Consider the following 19,949-nt stretch of genomic DNA (forward strand, 5'->3'; position numbering starts at 1 on the left):
AGGATCAGTAGGTCAGACAATCAGTCAGCAAGTTCTCTGCGGGAGACTTGTCTCAAGAAAGCCAGTGGTTTCTGATCTCGTCAGCTGGATCAGTTTAAAGTAGGTCCTATATTTCCTCAAGGCAGTGAAGAAGGGTTTAGGCACACTGGCCTTCATCAGTTAGGGCACAGAGTATAGATGTTGGGAAGTTGTATTATGTTGCAGTGTGGATGTGTTGGGCCGAAGGACCTGTTTCCACACTGTAGGGAATCTAATCTGTACCTTTTTTTTTGTTTATAACGAATGGCAAAGCAGACGCGACTAGCCGAATGACCTAACTTTTGCTCCAATGGTCTTAGTTTTCTCTGGACCATGTCATAGGTAACGTGTAGCCCTGGGCTCAATGTGCAGGAACACCCACTGGAAGCAAAACTCAGAATCGTAGAACTCCTACAACGTGGAAACATGCCCTTCAGCCTCGGAAGTGGAACACACCCAGATCCATTCTCCTACCCTCCACAACCTCCACACAGACAGTCACCCCCAAGGGTGGAATTGTTCCTTGGTTCCTGGTGCTATGAGGCAGCAGTGCTAATCACTGAGTCACCAGGGGGTTGTAGTGTTGCAGTCCAACGGAAAACAAAAACAGTGCACCAACTCTCCCACTACACGCACTCTCAGGAGAATCAGTCCTGGGGGGACCTCAAGGCAGCGTCACCCGTGGAATCTGATTGTTGGGAGCGCTGATACTTCTGCAAGTTGCGGGAAAACGTAAACCTCTTCCCGCATTCAGGGCAGCTGAAGGACCTCTCCCCCATGTGGATTGGCTGGTGCTTCAGCAGAGCAGAGGTATCGCTGAAGGCCTTTCTGCACTGGGGGCAGTTGAATGGCCTCTTCCCCCCTGTGGGTCAGCAGTGTGGAGGAGTGGGTAAAGCCCTTCCCACACTCTGAGCAGGAGAACGGCTTCTCTCTGCTGTGGACGCGCTGGTGCCTCAGCAGGGCAGAGGAATTACTGAAGGCCTTCCTGCACCCGGATCAATTGAACGGCCTCTTCCCCCGTGTGGACCTGCCGGTGGGCCATGAGGTTAGAGGAAACAGCAAAGCCCTTCCCGCACTCGGGGCAGGAGAATGGTCTCTTGCAGGTGTGGATCTGCTGGTGGGTCAGCAGGTTGGAGGGCTGGGTAAAGCACAGCCTTTCCCCAGTGTGGACCCGCTGGTGCCTCAGCAGGTGGAAAGACCTGCTGAAGACCATCCTTCATTTGGGGCAGCTAAAGGGCTTCTCACCCACGTGGAACTGCAAATGGGTCAGCAGAGCGGAAGAGCAGGTAAATCCCTTCCTGCACTCAGGAGAACGGCCTTTCCCCGGTGTGGACCCACTGGTGCCTCAGCAGGACAGAGGAATCACTGAAGGCCTTCCCGCACTCAAGGCAGCTGATTGGCCTCTCCCCTCTGTGGACCCGTTGGTGCTTCAGGAGGTCCAAGGATTTGCAGAAGGCCTTCCCACACTCAGGGCAGGAGAATGGCCTTTCCCCGGTGTGACTGCACCGCTGAATCTCCAGGCATGGAAGCCTCTCCCGCAGTCGCATCACCTGCAATACAGCTTCTTGATAAAAAAAACATACATAGACATAGAAGAATACAGCGCAGTACAGGCCCTTCGGCCCTCGATGTTGCGCCGATCAAAGCCTACCTAACCTACACTAACCCACTATCCTCCATATACCTATCCAATGCCCGCTTAAATACCCATAAAGAGGGAGAGTCCACTACTTCTACTGGCAGGGCATTCCATGAACTTACGACTCGCTGAGTGAAGAACCTACCCCTAACATCAGTCCTATATCTACCCCCCCTTAATTTAAAGCTATGCCCCCTTGTAATAGCTGACTCCATACGTGGAAAAAGGTTCTCACTGTCAACCCTATCTAACCCCCTAATCATCTTGTACACCTCTATCAAGTCACCCCTAAACCTTCTTTTCTCCAATGAAAACAACCCCAAGTGCCTCAGCCTTTCCTCATACGATCTTCCTACCATACCAGGCAACATCCTGGTAAACTTCCTCTGCACCCGTTCCAGTGCCTCCACATCCTTCCTATAGTATGGCGACCAAAACTGCACACAATATTCCAGATGCGGCCGCACCAGAGTCTTATACAACTGCAGCATGACCTCAGGACTCCGGAACTCAATTCCTCTACCAATAAAAGCCAGTACGCCATATGCCTTCTTCACTGCACTATTTACCTGGGTGGCAACTTTCAGAGATCTGTGTACATGGACACCAAGATCCCTCTGCTCTTCCACACTACCAAGTATCCGACCATTAGCCCAGTACCCCATCTTTTTGTTACTCTTACCAAAGTGAATCACCTCACACTTAGCTACATTGAACTCCATTTGCCACCTTTCTGCCCAGCTCTGCAGCTTCTCTATATCCCGCTGTAACCTGCCACATCCTTCCTCACTGTCTACAACTCCTCCGACTTTCGTATCATCTGCAAACTTGCTCACCCAACCTTCTAACCCTTCCTCCAGGTCATTTATAAAAATGACAAACAGCAATGGTCCCAAAACAGATCCTTGCGGAACACCGCTAGTGACAGCACTCCAAGATGAACCTTTGCCATCAACTACTACCCTGTGTCTTCTTCCAGCCAGCCAATTCCTAATCCAAACCTCCAAATCACCCTCAATGCCATATCTCTGTATTTTCTGCAGTAGCCCACCATGGGGGACCTTATCAAATGCCTTACTAAAATCCATATATACCACATCTACCGCTTTCCCCTCATCTACCTCCTTAGTCACCTTCTCAAAGAATTCAATAAGGTTTGTGAGGCACGACCTGCCCTTCACAAAACCATGCTGACTATCCTTGATCACATTATTCTTATCCAGATGTGCATAAATCCTATCCCTTACAATTCTCTCTAAGACTTTGCCCACAACAGAAGTGAGACTCACTGGCCTATAGTTACTAGGATTATCCCTACTCCCCTTCTTGAACAAGGGAACCACGTTTGCTAGCCTCTAGTCCTCTGGCACTACTCCTGTAGACAAAGAGGACACAAAAATCAAGGCCAATGGCTCTGCAAACTCCTCCCTTGCTTCCCAGAGAATCCTAGAATAAATGCCATCAGGCCCAGGGGACTTATCTATTTTCACCCTTGCCAGAATTTCCAACACCTCTTCTCTACATATCTCAAAGCCATCCATTCTACTTATTCGTGCCTCAGTATTCATATCGACAACAATGTCCTGTTCCTGAGTGAATACTGACGAAAAGTATTCATTCAGTGCCTCCCCAATCTCTTCAGCCTCCACACGCAACTTCCCATTACTATCCTTGATTGGACCTATTCCTACCTTAGTCATTCTTTTATTCCTAACATACCTATAGAAAGCCTTAGGGTTTTCCCTAATCCTACCAACTAAGGACCTTTCGTGTCCCCTCCTTGCTGCTCTTAGCTCTCTCTTCAGGTCCTTCCGGGCTACCTTATAACTCTCAATCGCCCCTATTGAACCTTCACGCCTCATCTTTACAAAGGCCGCCCTCTTCCATTTAACAAGGGATTCCAATTCCTTATTAAACCACGGCTCCCTCACACGACCCTTTCCTCCCTGCCTGATAGGTACGTACTTATCAAGGACACTCAATAGTTGCTCCTTGAACAAGTTCCACATATCAATTACGCTCTTGCCTTGGAATCTACTTTTCCAATCCACACATCCTAAGTCATGCCTCACCGCATCATAATTTCCCTGCCCCCAGCTATAACTCTTGCCCTGTAGTACACACTTATCCCTCTCCATCACTAGAGTAAAAATCACCGAATTGTGGTCACTGTCCCCAAAGTGCTCACCTACCTCTAGTTCTAATACCTGGCCTGGTTCGTTACCCAGAACCAAATCCAGTATGGCCTCACCTCTTGTTGGCTTATCTACATATTGTGTCAGGAAACTCACCTGCACACATTGGACAAACACTGACCCATCTAACGAACTTGAGCTATAGCTTTCCCAATCAATATCAGGAAAGTTAAAGTCCCCCATAACAACCACCCTATTACTGTCACTCTTCTCCTGAATCATCTTCGCAATCCTTTCTTCAACGATTCTAGGACTATTAGGAGGCCTGTAAAAGACTCCTAACAGGGTGACCTCACCTCTCCTATTCCTAACCTCAACCCAAACTACCTCAGATGGCAAATCTTCGTCCATCTTCCTTTCCACCGCTGTAATACTATCTTTGACAAGCAAAGCCAAACCCCCTCCTCTTTTACCCCCACCTCTGACCCTACTAAAACATTTAAACCCTGGAACCTGCAACAGCCAATCCTGTCCCTGATCTAGCCATGTCTCCGTAATAGCCACAACATCGAAGTCCCAGGTACCAACCCACGCTGCAAGTTCACCTACCTTATTTCGTATACTTCTGGCATTAAAGTATACACACTTCAAGCCACTCTTCTGTTTACAGGCACCCTCCTTTAAGATTGATGCCATATTCCTAACCTCCCTACACTCCAGGTCCTGCACCCTAAAGCTACAGTCTGGGTTCCCATGCCCCTGCAGAGTTAGTTTAAACCCCCCCCAAGAGCACTAGCAAACCTCCCCCCAAGGATACTGGTGCCCCTCAGGTTCAGGTGCAGACCATCCTGTTTATAGAGGTCCCACCTTCCCCAGAAAGAACCCCAGTTATCCAAGTACCGAAATCCCTCCCTCCTGCACCATCCCTGTAGCCACGCATTTAACTATTCTCTCTCCCTATTCCTCGACTCTCTATCACGTGGCACGGGTAACAAACCAGAGACAACAACTCTGTTCGTGAGATAAGAGACAACATGAATTGGTTATTGTCCCTGTGCTGGGTGGAGGTGGTGGTGGTGGTATGTGGTGGGTGGAATGAGACATCAAGGCATTGACACAGACAACCAGAGAGAAACTGAACATACAGACACGGCAAATGTTAGTGGTAAGCCAGAGTCAGATCGACACCACAGAAGCAGTCCCTTCGGTCCAACCCATCCATGCCAATCAGATATCCTATCCTAATCTAGTCCCATTTCAGACCATAAGACATAGGAGTGGAAGTAAGGCCATTCGGCCCATCGAGTCCACTCTGCCATTCAATCATGGCTGATGCGCATTTCAGCTCCACTTACCAGCGTTCTCCCCGTAGCCCTTAATTCCTCTAGACAACAAGAATCTATCAATCTCGGCCTTGAAGACATTTAGCGTCCCGGCTTCCACTGCACTCTGTGGCAATGAATTCCACAGGCCCACCACTCTCTGGCTGAAGAAATGTCTCCGCATTTCTGTTCTGAAATGACCCCCTCTAATTCTAAAGCTGTGTCTACGGGTCCTAGTCTCCTCGTCTAACGGAAACAATTTCCTAGCATCCACCTTTTCCAAGCCATGTATTATTTTGTACGTCTCTATTAAGTCTCCCCTTAATCTTCTAAACTCCAACGAATACAATCCCAGTATCCTCAGCCGTTCCTCATATGCTAGACCTGTCATTCCAGGGATCATCCGTGTGAATCTCCGCTGGACACGTTCCAGTGCCAGTATGTCCTTCCTGAGGTGTGGGGACCAAAACTGGACACAGTACTCCAAATGGGGCCTAACCAGAGCTTTATAAAGTCTTAGTAGTACATCTCTGCTTTTATATTCCAACCCTCTTGAGATAAGAGACAACATTGCATTCGCTTTCTTAATCACAGACTCAACCTGCATGTTTACCTTTAGAGAATCCTCGACTAGCACTCCCAGATCCCTTTGTGCTTTGGCTTTATTAATTTTCTCACCATTTAGAAAGTAGTCCATGCTTTTATTCTTTTTGCCAAAGTGCAAGACCTCGCACTTGCTCACGTTAAATTCCATCAGCCATTTCCTGGACCACTCTCCCAACCTGTCTAGATCATTTGCCAGCACTTGGCCCATATCCCTCTAAACCTTTCCTATTCATATACCTATCCAGATGCCTTTTAAATGTCATAGCTGTATCAACATCCACCACTTCCTCTGGCAGCTCATTCCTTACACACACCACCCTCTGCATGAAAAGGTTACTCCTTAGGACCCTTTTAAATCTTTCCCTCCTCCACCCTAAACCTATTACCCTCTAGTTCTGGATTCTATCACCCAGGGAAATGTCCTTGTCTATTTACCCTATCCATGCCTCTCATGATTTTATTAATGACTCTCAGTCACCCCTGAGCCTCTGGTACACGAGGAAAAACGAGCTGAGCTCATTCAGCTCAGACACTGGCAATATCCTTTTAAATCTGTTCTGAACCCTTTCAAGTTTCACAAGATCATTCTGATAGGAGCAAGACCAGAATTGCACACAATATTCGAAAAGTGGTCTACCAATTTCCTGTACAGCCACAACACAACTTCCCAACTCCTATCCTCAGTCAGAGGATTGGGAAAGTTTTCAAAACCCACAAAAGACAACCAGGAAAGATTGCAGGGACAAACCAAATTTGAGGGTCAGCTTGGAAGCATTAATGAGAAATTGGCGGACTGGGTTTATTGGGTATCCGTACTTCTTGAGTATGTATACGTATTTCTCTTCTGCTCTTTGCAGTTCCTCTGGGCTGCAATGTGTGGTGGCTCGTTGAAATAATCTCCTTAATCAGCTTCGTTTGTGGGTGTTGGGATGATTGCTTCTGTAGTTAAGTATTTGGTCCATGTGTATTATTTTATGTAGACACTAGTTTGAAGTTCCCCATTGACTGTTCACTCTGTTGTGACATCTAGGAATGGCACTTTGTTGCTGTTCTCCTCCTCTTCAAACCAGGAGCCCCCGTCAGGCCCATAGTCTCACACCAATATACAGACTAGTCAAAGAACTCCAGTGAAGACTAAAACACTGAGTAGAAGGTTCATGCCACTCCATTCACTCCACCCAAGAATTCCTGAACACCAAAGACACCAAGATAGAAGAGGATGGAATAATGTTGTCCTTTGACATAACAGCCCCGTTCACATCCATTAACATCAACGTGGCCAAAGAAACACGGACTACGCTACAAGAACAACCAAAGACACAAACACCAAACAGCACCAACTTCATCAGCAAAGATAACATTGTCAAGCTTGTGGACCCATGTCTTATACCCACTTCACATTCAATAACAAGCCCTACAAACAAATCAACAGAACACCCATGAGACCACCAGTATCAGGATTCCTAGCAGAAGCAATAATGCAGAGACGCGAACAAACAGCCCTCCCAACGCTCCAACCCAAACTTTGGGTCTACTACAGCGATGACACCTTTGTCACCACAAAATGAAACAAATTAGAGGAAACCTACAACACTATCAACAACATCCTTATTGGCATAAAATTCACCAAAGAGGAGGAGAACAACAACAAAGTGCCATTCCTCGATGTCAGTAGATGGAACAGTCAATGGGGAACTTCAAACTAACGTCTACAGGAAAACAACATACACAGACCCAAGTACCTAACTGTAGAAGCAAATCATCCCAAATAAATCTGCATCAGGACATTATTTCAATGAGCCACTACACACTGCAGCACCCAAGAACTACGAAGAGCAGAAGATAAATATTTATACAGCATATTCAAGAAGAACAGGTACCCAATGAACCCTGTCCGCTGATTTCTCAACAACAAACTCAAACAAGCAGACACACGCGTAGAAACCCGAGCCACATTACCTTACATCAAAGACATCTGTGAAATGATGTCCAAACAACTGAAACCTCTCCACATCATGGTAGCCCACAAACCTACCAACACACTTAAGCAGCAGCTAATGAACCTGAAAAAACAAATGTTATTTACAAATTACCATGCAAGGAAATATAGACATGGACTCTGCCCTCATAGTTCTCTGTAGCAAGAAATGCTGGGATGAGATAAGGAAGATTTCTTTTCAATCAGAAAGAGGTGACTCTGTGGAACTCAATGCCACTGAAACGAGGCAAGTGACTGAGTGCTTTTAAAACAGATAAAGATAGGCTCTTGATTAGTAAGGGAATCAAGGGTTACAGGGAGGAGGCAGGAGAATGGGGTTGAGAAACATTGGCCATGATCGAATGGTGGAGCAGACTCAACAAGTCGAATGGACCAATTCTGCTTCTGTATCTTATGGATCTGTAACAACAAAGATCTGACTTAATTTTCACTACTTTTACTGTGCTCCTGTCATATTTATGGCAAGAGTGTGGCAATAAGTTGTAGATTTCTCAAGCTAGATCTTCTAATCTCACATCAAATATTGATAATTGGAGCTAATATTAGTGAGAGTAAAAGGTGCTTATTTCTTGGATAAATAAACCTGTCATGCATTTTAAGCTTAAACCTTGCATATTTGCAAAATTAGAGTCGCCATTTTGCCCGCTGTCATCAAATCTCCAATAATACTTCCCTTTTACTTGATAACCCAGTTTGGGAAATAATAAACATAACTGAGGTTTCGTGTTTTATGCAAGTGCATTAAGCTTTCGATGTAATGATTTTAAGCCATCTACACAGAGTGTGATTGAATTTCTAAACTTAAGTAACAGCCTTAAAGTATTGTTATTTGTGTCACTCACATAACTTTAATTAATGTAAATATTGAATTAAGCTTATTGAAAAGAACATACTTGCTGAATTAGAGCAGCATTGTTTTCATTGCTTTGTCCATTATTCCCTTTCACCTCATTACCTATTTTAGAGAAAGAAAAAGATTGCATATGTTTGAACATTTACTTTTTCTTGCAATATTATAAAATGAAGAAAGCAGTTCAGTCAACTTCAATCTTCATCCAATCACTTTTTAGAAAAGGTTTTGAGCACAGTTATAAAATAATAATGCAAGATTACCAAATTTGTAGCATTGCTTGAGACAGATTTAATAGTACAAGTAGTTATGATCTCCATTCAGTAATGTCTTGATTTGAACATAGTTTAAGTTAAGCTAAGGGTGTTGCAGAAATTGAAGTCATTGTGAAAATGTTACCAGGGAAAACATTGAATAAAAAAAATTCTGGTTTGAGTTTCTTCTTTGGGTATAAACAGATACTGGATCCAAGTATCCTCCCAATATTCTAAAAATATGCCCACAAAATAAACACAATGCAACCTAAATAAATCAGGCCCAAAAGAAATTCAGAACCCACACTAATATATGGCGAGGAGGAAAGTTTTCGACTACAGGACAATAAAGATGGGTTGGTCAGATGAGCAGAACAATGACAGATGGAGTTCAATCCTGAAAAGATTGAGATGATACATTTCAGGAGGATCTACAGGCAAGGGAATACATGATAAATCACAAGAACTTAGAATGTACTGAACATCAGAGTAAGGTATATGTGTTCATAGATTCTTGAAGGCAACAGGACATGTGGATGAAATGGTTAAGGTGACATATGAAATACTTGCCCTTAATAGTTAAGGCATTGAACATGAGAACCAGGAGATCATGATGGAACTGTACAAGACATTAGTTGGGCTACAGCTGGAGTACTGGATCTAGTTGTCACATTATTAGAAGGATGTGATGGCACTAGAAAGGGTACAGAAGGGAATACTAACCCAAGGTGGTGCATGTTGGTGGGTTTCAGCTATGAGAGTGATTAGATTGGCTGAAGGTATTTTCCTTAGAGCAGAGAAGGCTGGGTGAGGACCTGTTTGGAGTGGACAAATAAGACACTTAGGGTCTAGACAGGAAGAAACGTTTCCCCTTGGTGGACGGCTTCAGCAACTAGGGGGCATAGATTTGAGGAAAGAGATTGGACATTTTAATGGAATTTAAGGAAAAATATCACCTAAAATGTGCTGGAGATGGATGAATTTATTTATGGGAAGTCAATGGCACAGCCAAAGAATTGGTTTGTTTGAAGGGATGGATATAATGAAATAAAACTAGTTCAGAAGATCATTATAATGTGCTAAGAAAAAGAACTGGAGGTAGACCTCCAATAGTGGAAACAATCTAAAGAAGTTTCATTGTCCCATCTGAGAAAAACAATTCTGCTAAACTTCTCAAATGAACCCGAACATGTGTCAAAACTTGTTTGTTTAAAATCAATTGAACCTATTCCAAGTATTTAGGAAAATGAGAATCATCTTTAATCCTGGCCCTATTAGCTGTAACCAAAAGTGATAGGAAGCTTTCTCAGTTTCATTGAAATGGAGCTGTCAGAGATATTGGCTCATTAGAAGAACAGAAGATGGTTGTTTGAGCTAATTGAGCAATTTGTAGACTCAAACAAGGATCCAGAAAACAATTTTGTGTAGTACAGAAGCAAGGGCAATTAACAAGGATTGGTGTTGGTACTGTGGTACTTCAAAGTTCTAGATAAGTTAAACTTCTGAAAAAGTGATGGTGTCAAAGAAAGATCAGTAGGGAAGCAAGGGTTTTGGGGAAAAGGCAGGAAAATGGAATTGAGGGTTATCAGATCAGACATGATCTCACTGAATGGTGGAGCAGAATCGATGAGCAGAATGGCCAATACTCCTATTTCTTAGGGTAAATCGATCCGGGAGTTGATAAAAAGCTTTTTGTATGTTTTTTTTTGCAGTCAACAACATTTTGTATTTGGAAGAAGTTGGCTTTTGAGGGTTGTTTAGCAACTAAGGTTGAGGGTTGTTTAGCAACTAAGGTTACATATCATCAAGTTAAATCAAAATAAGCAGCAAAATACATGCTATAAGTTTAGATGTGACTGCTGAAGGCCAAATAAGACAGTTTCAGTCGCAAAACTGTCTTTATTCCACAATGTTTCATTTTACAAGCAGTCAGCAACAACTCGAGCCAATCAAGGGGTCGCAGAGTAAAGTTAGGTCTCACCAAGACAGCTGACATGTCTGTACAATACTGTTGTAGCGGTCTTTAACCACAGGGTGTATACTAGTGATTCATTTATTTTGCACTTTCCCCAACACCCCAAATTAGGTTGAGGTTTGATACAGCATCCTGATGGGAAGCCCGATGTAACGTGCTCAGTTTCTGCTGCAGTCGTGTGATGTGTTAAATTCCCAATGATTTTAAAAAAAAGAGTGAAAGGCAGTGGTTGCATGTGTTGACCCCACAGGTATTATTGATATTGGCTTTGAGATAGGGAACAACCATCACCTCCCAAATTGTGTTTTGTTTGCACAGCAACTTTGAGGATGAAAAGCATTCTATTTTTAGACGGCCTAAATACATACATAGTTTCTTATCAGCGTACCTTAAAATCAACATGAAAAAAAGCACAAATAATTCATTTTCACTGTAAATTACATATTTTAAACATCAAATATTGCAAGACATACAAACTCATCAGGAACTCAAAATTTGTGAAGAGTGCACATCTTTTCTGACAGTTCAGACAGGGAAAAACTTTGTTCTTGTGGTGGTCAGTGGAGACTTACTCGATCAAATATTAACTACCAGTGTGTCTCACATAGAGATTGAGTATAGGAGTTGAGAGGTCATGTTGCAACTGTACAGGCCATGTTTGGAAGGAAGACTGCATTCGTTTCTGGTCTCCCTGTTATAGGAAAGATATTGTGTAACATTGAAAGGGGTCAGAAAAGATTGACAAGGCTGCTGCCAGTTTTGGAGGGTTTGAGCTACAAGGAGAGGCTGAATAGGCCAGGGATATTTTCCCTGGAGCATCGGAGGCTGAGGCGTGACCTTATAGACATTCATAAGGGGCAAGGATAGGGTGAATACCCAAGGTCTTTACCCCAGGGTAGGGGAGTCCAAAACTAGAGGGGCATATGTTTGAGGTGAGAGGCAACTGGATCAGTCCATGAATAGAAAGGATTTAGAGGGATATGGGCTACATGCAGGCAAATTGGACTAGATTAATTTAGGATACCTGTTTGACACAGACCGATTGGACTGAAGGGTCTGTTTCGGTGCTGTATGACTCTAATCGTCTTCCATGAAAGCAGAAGTCTGGTGGTGAAGACTGGAGTTTCTGGATGCTTTGCCCTTACTGGGAGCAGAAATGTTTGAATGAAGTGTGTCTGTGTTAATGCCTTGATGTTTCATTTTGCTCCCACCTTCCTCGGGATATTAACCATTTCGTATCTGGTTGATCCTCAAGAAGCTGCATTGCAGGTTCACCCTGAATTGACACAGTTTTTTTTTGCTTCCCAAAATCAGACCTGATCACTCTCAGCAGTATCCCAGTGTTGTGAAAGATATTAACTTTCAGGTGGAGTTATCCAAAATTCAGAGAGATGTCAGTCTTGACATTTTTACTTTTCTGCCCAGTAAGGTCCTGAATCCACGCCTTCAGGGGAATTAGTTCGAGCGGAGTGAAAGCAGAGGGGGAAGAGAGTGAGTGGGATGATGCTTTCCATTTTCTGAATTCTTTACCCGGTCTGTCCTACATGTGACTCCAGACCCAAAGCAGTGTGGTTAACTCTACAGTGCCAGATTAGTGGTGCTGGAAGAGCACAGCAGTTCAGGCAGCATCCAACGAGCAGCGAAATCGACGTTTTGGGCAAAAGCCCTTCACCACTGCCTTTATTCCTGATGAAGGGCTTTTGCCCGAAACATCGATTTCGCTGCTCGTTGGATGCTGCCTGAACTGCTGTGCTCTTCCAGCACCACTAATCCAGAATCTGGTTTTCAGCATCTGCAGTCATTGTTTTTACCTTGTTAACTCTACAGTGCCCCCCCACCCGCCTTACAGCAAATGAGCAGGGCGAAACTAACTTGGATATAGAGTATGTGTTGAAATTGCTGAGTGAGGCAATACTTCCTTCGAGTTATGGCTGTACCAAGGATCCAATTATAAAGGGACAACTCAGTGCTGACCAATAGTAAAGAAAGAGAGGTGGGGTAGAGTGTGTGGGGCGGTGGGGGGGGGGGGGGGGGGGGGGGGAAGCGGGCTGGGGAGTGTGTGCACTTTGACCTTGAGCTTTTTTTTCTACGCCTTTTTGCTGGGGGAATCTGAAGCTGTAACAAAGTTGGGTCGCAATAAAGGTTACCTGAACTTACTGCTGGGCTCAGACTCTCATTGATGCTTTAAGCCCCAAGAGATTTTGCTTTAAAGCTGCTCATTTCTTTCAGCCTCCTGCACTAAATTTCCAATGTCGTGTATCAGATGGAACAGTGAATGAGCTAGTATCATTAGAAATTGTAAATTTTTCAGGAGTGCGTCATTCCATCAGCATTGTAAAGTTCACTGGCAGCAATGGGAGGTGTGGGCTGTGTTCACTAGAAACAATGTGAAGATGCCAGCATTGGACTGGGTGGATAAAGTTAAAAATCTCACAACACCAGGTTATCATCCAACAGGTTTAGTTGGAAGCACTAGCTTTCGGATCGTCACTCCTTCATGCATTGGAAAGGTTTAGAGGGATATTGGCCAAATGCAGGCGAGTAGGACTAGTTTAGTTTGGGAATCCTGGTCAGCATGCACGAGTTGTTTCTGTGCTGAATACCTCTATGAACCAGAAGTGATCTTATTGAAACCAGATTCTGGATTAGAGTGGTGCTGGAAAAGCACAGCAGTTCAGGCAGCATCCGAGGAGCAGGAAAATTAACGTTTCGGGCAAAAGCACTTCATCAGGAAAAGAGGCAGAATGCCTGCAGGGTGGAGAGGTAAATGAGAGGAGGGTGGGGGTGGGGAAAAAGTAGCATAGAGTACAGTAGGTGAATGGGGTGGGGATAAAGGTGATAGGTAAGAGAGGAGGGTGGAGTGGATAGGTGGAAAGGAAGATAGGCAGGTAGGACAAATCATGGGGACAGTGCTCAGCTGGAAGTTTGGAACTGGGGTGAGGTGGGGGAAGGGGAAATGAGGAAACTGGTGAAGTCCACATTGATGCCCTGGGGTTGAAGTGTTCCGAGGCGGAAGATGAGGCGTTCTTCCTCCAGGTGTCTGGTGGTGAGGGAGCGGCAGTGAAGGAGGCCCAGGATCTCCATGTCCTCGGCTGAGTGGGAGGGGGAGTTGAAATGTTGGGCCACAGGACGGTGTGGTTGATTGGTGTGGGTGTCCCAGAGATGTTCCCTAAAGCGCTCTGCTATGTAGAGGAGACCGCATCAGGAGCAACGGATACAATAAATGATATTGGTGGATGTGCAGGTAAAACTTTGGATGTGGAAGGCTCCTTTGGGGCTTTAGATAGAGGTGAGGGAGGAGGTGTGGGTGCAGGTTTTTCAATTCCTGCGGTGGCAGGGGAAGGTGTCAGGACGGGAGGGTAGTTTTAGTGGGACGTGGACCTGACCAGGTAGTCACAGAGGGAACGGTCTTTGCGGAAGGTGGAAAGGGGTGGGGAAGGAAATATATCCCTGGTGGTGGGGTCCTTTTTGGAGGTAGCAGAATTGTTGGTGGATGATTTGATTTATGCAAAGGTGAGCACCAGGGGCGTTCTGTCCTTGTTATGGTTGGAGGGGTGGGGTCTGAGGGCAGAGGTGCGGGATGTGGTCAAGATGCGTTGGAGGGCATGTTTAACCATGTGGGAAGGGAAGTTGCGGTCTCTAAAAAAGGAGGCCATCTGGTGTGTTCTGTGGTGGAACTGGTCTTCCTGGGAGCAGATCCGGCGGAGGTGGAGGAATTGGGAATACGGGATGGCATTTTTGCAAGAGGTAGGGTGGGAAGAGGTGTAATCCAGGTAGCTGTGGGAGTCAGTGGGTTTGTAAAAAATGTCGGTGTCAAGTCAGTCGTCATTAGGAAGGGAAGGGAAGTCCAGGAAGGGAAGGGAGGTGTCAGAGATGGTCCAGGTAAATTTAAGGTCAGGGTGGAATGTGTTGGTGAAGTTGATGAATTGCTCAACCTCCTTGCGGGAGCACGAGGTGGCACCAATGTAGCGGAGGAAGAGGTGGGGAGTGGTGCCGGTGTAATTACGGAAGATCAACTGTTCTACATAGCTAACAAAGAGACAGGCATAGTTGAGGCCCATATGGGTGCCCATGACTACCCCTTTTGTCTGGAGGAAGTGGGAGGATTCGAAGGAGAAATTGTTAAGGGTGAGGACCAGTTCAGCCAAACGAATAAGAGTGTCAGTGGAAGGGTACTGTTGGGGACGTCGGGAGGAAGAAACGGAGGGCTTGGAGGCCCAGTTGATGGGGGATGGAGGTGTAGAGGGATTGGATATCCATGGTGAAGATGAGGCATTGGGGGCCGGGGAAATGGAAGTCTTGGAGGAGGTGGAGAGCATGGGTGGTGTCTCAAACGTATGTGGGGAGTTCCTCATATTGAAACCAGTAGAATTCTGACAGGGGCTTGACAGGATAGGTGCAGATAAAATGCTCCTTTGTCGGGGGAGTCATAGAATCCTGACAATGTGAAAGTAGGCTATTCAGCCCATCCATTGTATACTTGCCCTCTGAAGAGCATCCCACCCAGACCCACCCCCTTATTCCACATTTCCCATGGCTAATCCACCGTAACCCGCACATCCCTGGAAATTGTTGGTAATTTAGCACGGCCAATCCACCCTAACCTACACCCTAATCTATAAATTACCTTCTCAAGGGTATAATTTAAATGCAGAGTTTTTCTAAGAAAAATGTCAGTTTGACTCAACAGTGAGATACAGACAGAATTCACACCTATTGTTTGAAAATCACTGCATTTAAATGAAATTCTTGAGAAGGTAATTAAAAACAAGTTCAGGAATTAACATATTAAAAAGCAAAAACCCATTCGAAAAGATGAAAGGTTTAATCTGAAGTTGTTTAATGTATCACATTTCCATGACACTGGACTCTTTTGGTACAAATTCCATGATCATGATCTCATTCTCCACAACCACCTGCTGAAGGAGCGGCGATCCGAAAACTACTGCTTCTAAATAAACATGTTGGACTATAACCTGGTTTTGTGTGATTTTTAACTTTGTCCATAGGAAGAACATGAGTCGTGGGACTGGTAACAGTTGTTATTTTGTGATCTATTCTAAGGGAAATTTCTCCACTGTGCAGGTACGGGTGAACAGTCTGTTTTTGTGCTTTGTGCGAGATCAGGCGAGGAGCTTCTAAATCCTTATGTTCAGCAGCAGAAGCAAACTGTAGATCAGCAATTGTATTCCGAGAGTGGTACTTCCAGCCCTGGTAATGCTGTTGGGTCACCAGAGAGAGAGAGAGAATGTCACATCTAAAAAGCAGACAGAAAAGTTGTTTCGGTTCTTCAGTCAGTTGAGTTGGTTCTGCACTCAGATGAGACTGGATACTGTTTTTAATGGATCATAATTAAAGGTGACAATGGAACACCTTAAATTCAAGGAATGTTGAAATAGCAAACCGAACAGTAACTTTGAAGAGAGATGTTCTTCCATTTCTAACCCTGGGTGACCCAAAAGAGACATTTTTACTGATAACTCCATAGTCATCTTCCTGCTGGATTTTTTTTCAGGGCAAACAATTTCTGATGGGAGAAATTCTGTATCCTGGGAAGGCAGGGAAATTTTTAAAAAGGCTGTTAAAAGCATTTTAAACTGTGAACCCACGAGCTCTGATGGGAGCAGTGCATTTACCAAAAACATTTCGGAGGAATTCTGTCCAACTGTTGGACTGATAGTAGTTTCCCCAATGAACGTTAAACGGGTATTGAGAATGTTGCGCATTATAGAGTGTGTTCCTAAGGATCGGAGGAAGATTGAACTTGCCAATGTGAACCACACTTTGCAGAGAGAGGAAATTTCTTAGGCTCAAAGAGGTTAATGGAAGTCAACAATTATCAGATTATTTAATGATAATAGCTGGTTTGGGGAGATGACTGGGGATCACAGAAGAGGAGCACACAGAAACAAACCCTTCAGTCCAGGCCCACCAGATATCCTAAATTAACCTAGTGACCCATTTTACTATCATTTGGCCCATATCCCTCTGAATCCTTCCTATTCATGTCCCCATCCAGATGCATTTCTTTTCTTCAGAGGATATTTGTGTGAGAGCCGAGATATTGCTATTACTCACCCTTTCCTCACTGAGCTTAACTTTTCCTTCATGCTTATTGTTGTTGGAGAAGCCTGAAATCTGAAAAGGATTTCCTGAAAAAAAAACATTTATTCAACATGGAGCTCAGTGATGGATTTTCTAAAGCTTGGCGATCAGAGTTTTCATGTAAGAGGATAATCTGAACCCAAAGGACTGTCCACCGGCCAACTGGTGCCCGTGCCTCCCCCCTGGAGGTCAACCTGGCGCCGGGTTTTCAATCTGACAAAAAAAACTTTCAATTGTTGTTGTCCAAGACAGAGTGGTTATTCATTTAAGATATAATTGAGATATATATGTTCTTTACAATGTTTTTCTGTCATTACCAGTGATTGTCTGATATTTGGTACATTGAGCATCATCTTTTTGTGATTCAACAGATATGATTTGAAGTGAATTCTGTAAGATGGTTTTGTATTTTATTTAACTTTGCTTTGTTCTTTGTGTTAAAGATTTCCTTTTCATGACATTTTTATTAAAATATATCAATGTATAATAATGAAGCAGCTAATTTATTTTATCTCTTTTTCTTTTTTTTTAATTTTATTTTTTGAACGCCCCCCCCCCCCCACACTATCGCCTAAGTGCGGTAGTGCTTATTTTTCCCCAGCACCCATATGTGTGTGCAGGTGTGAAACACAGTGGAAGACACAAGGTGCAAGAATCTTTATTCAGTTTCCACCACCAGGAAGAAAAGAACCACCCGAGTGGCCAGTGACAAGCAGTGTGAAGCTAATTTATGTTTTATTTTGTGCTTTTTTTTCCCCCCAGCACCCATGTTGTGCGTATACAGGTGTGTGAGACACGGTGAAAGACACAAGGTGCACGAATCTTTATTCAGTTTCCACCACCAGGAAGTAAGGAAACACCCGAGTGGCCAGTGACAAGCAGTGAGCAGCTAATTTATTCTGAAATTATTTCAATTAGTTGGTCAATTGCCAAATAATAGCTGCATAACTGTTGTAAATATTGATACCCAGGAAAGCTATTTTGTTTAATATATTTCCCTTGTAAAGATCTTATCCAAATTATAAAATGATTGTATTTTCATATGAAATAAAATTTGCAATGTTTTATTAAATGGTTGAAAGTAACTTTGCACCTAATTGCTCCATTTGGGATTAAGCATTGTGACTTTGATAAAAGTGATCTTTCATAATTTATGGTGAGTCTATTAACAAAGGCATGTTGCCATTTGCTCTTGAATTACCTCAAATTCAATTTGAAATTCTTGAATGAGTTGAATAAAGGGGTACAAAGTGAATATTTCTTGCACGTTTCTGAAATTCTCTGCACTGCCATTGTACTTGGTTAAACAAAATATGTATCCCTCCTCATAACTTTGTCTTTCTTTGATATTTTATTTGTCTGTGGCATTGCCCAAATAGCGTAAAAAAGAAGTTTTGACATTTGGTGAAGTTGTGAGTTTTCAGTCTGGCAACGTCATTCAATTGTGAAACAATCTGAAGATTAATTTAAATACATATATAAGAACGTCAAAGAGATTGTGATAATAGAAAGTCAACATGCAGAATTGGCCGCTGTTAACTTGGTGCAGACTGAATATCAATAGAAATTATAAGAATAAGTAGAAATAATGACATTTTTATGCACAAACTGGGTGTAGTGTGAGGTCAGAATTTTTCTGATCATTTAATTCTGACACATGCAGTGATGGCAGCGCCATGATCTGTTTTATTTGTTCGTGGAATGTGAGCATCACAGGCAGAGCCAGTGTGTTTCATCATCCGTTCTTTCCCTTAAAACGTGACTGCTAAGAACACAGATATGAATATTGGGTGAGGACACGACGAGGTTGTGTAGCAAGGCCTACTGTGGCATAACAAATTGTACTGGTTTGCACTGCACCCTGATAAGACAATGACTTTGGGAGGAGAATTGGAATTTCTACTTAAATATTTATACTCCCATTTATATCTCTCAAAAGAAGATTGTTTGGTCTATCAAATGTGTAATAGGTCTTTTGTTGAATTATTTCCCCGCATCCACATATATCTAAAATCATTTTCAAGAATTTTGCAATTACCTTTGCCATTTACTGGTTCTATTACCCCTTCAAGATCGTTCCAAATCGTAATAACTTGCTTATTTTCTTAAAAATTAAACTAGCTCCCGCCCACCCCAACCCCCTTTTTAAAAGTGGCTGCACTATTTCCAACATGGTCATGCTTTCTAAATATTACCAGGTACTTTTAATTATGACCAAGTCTCTTTAGATTTCAATGTACATTTTTAAATATAAAAATGCCCCTTTACATGTAGCTAAGCCTTTTAAATGCATGTTCCTCTAAGCGTAATCTTGCCCCTCGATAATCTATATTTACCCAAAGGGTAATTCTCTTAAAATGAGTATATCTCTTAAAGGGATATTTCTGCTTCTAAATAGGGCAACGTCTCTTTGAAATGTAGATGCATTTAGATATGACTGCGTCACTTTGCATATTAAGATATCCCTTTGAATGTGCCCACATCCCTTTGAAATACAATCTCGTCCATTTAAATATCTCTATAAGCCCGTTAAAATGTCCACGTCCCTTTAAAATGCAGATTTTCCCCTTTAGATCTGAGGACGTTTCGTTATATGTCGGAATATCTGTTTACAGCGAGCTTTCCCAATGTAGACAGGGCTCCTCGGAACGTGGCAGTGTCCCCCCTGCAGCTGCAGAGCGAGACAGGAGAGTTTGTTTTTGTGAATGAGCAGTTGTAGCGCGAGGTGGCTGTTACTTGGTGACGGTGAGGCTCCCCCGGCCCCGCCCATCCCTCCTGAGCTGACGTCACGCGGGGGTGAAGGCGGTTGGGAGGAGAAGTCGCTCGAGCGGGGAAGGGGCGGCCGTTAGGAAAATGGCGCCGTGCGGCCCCGGGGCAGACACCCGTCACTGGGCACCGCCGCCTTCCTGGTGCAGCTGCTGTGTCACGGGCCACACCGCCCGGCTGTACAGCAGGTAGGAGCCGGTGACCATTCTGGAGGCGGATGGGGTTAAGGGCCTGTTTGGGAACCCGTCGGCCGCCTGGGTGGTGGAGTTCTACTGGTCGT

General features: G+C 43.9%; 1 protein-coding gene across 1 annotated transcript in view; it reads right to left on the minus strand.

Annotated features, from left to right (window-relative positions):
* LOC140460048 (uncharacterized) overlaps positions 1 to 19,949 on the minus strand; it is a 99,209-nt gene that overhangs the window by 68,041 nt on the left and 11,219 nt on the right. Inside the window, exon 4 of the mRNA XM_072554455.1 lies at positions 8,613 to 8,674. Within this exon, the coding sequence (XP_072410556.1) occupies positions 8,613 to 8,674 (62 nt within the window). The remainder of the gene's footprint in view (positions 1 to 8,612; positions 8,675 to 19,949) is intronic.

The sequence above is a fragment of the Chiloscyllium punctatum genome, chromosome 36, assembly GCF_047496795.1.
Source record: "Chiloscyllium punctatum isolate Juve2018m chromosome 36, sChiPun1.3, whole genome shotgun sequence".
Taxonomy (NCBI): Eukaryota; Metazoa; Chordata; class Chondrichthyes; order Orectolobiformes; family Hemiscylliidae; genus Chiloscyllium; species Chiloscyllium punctatum.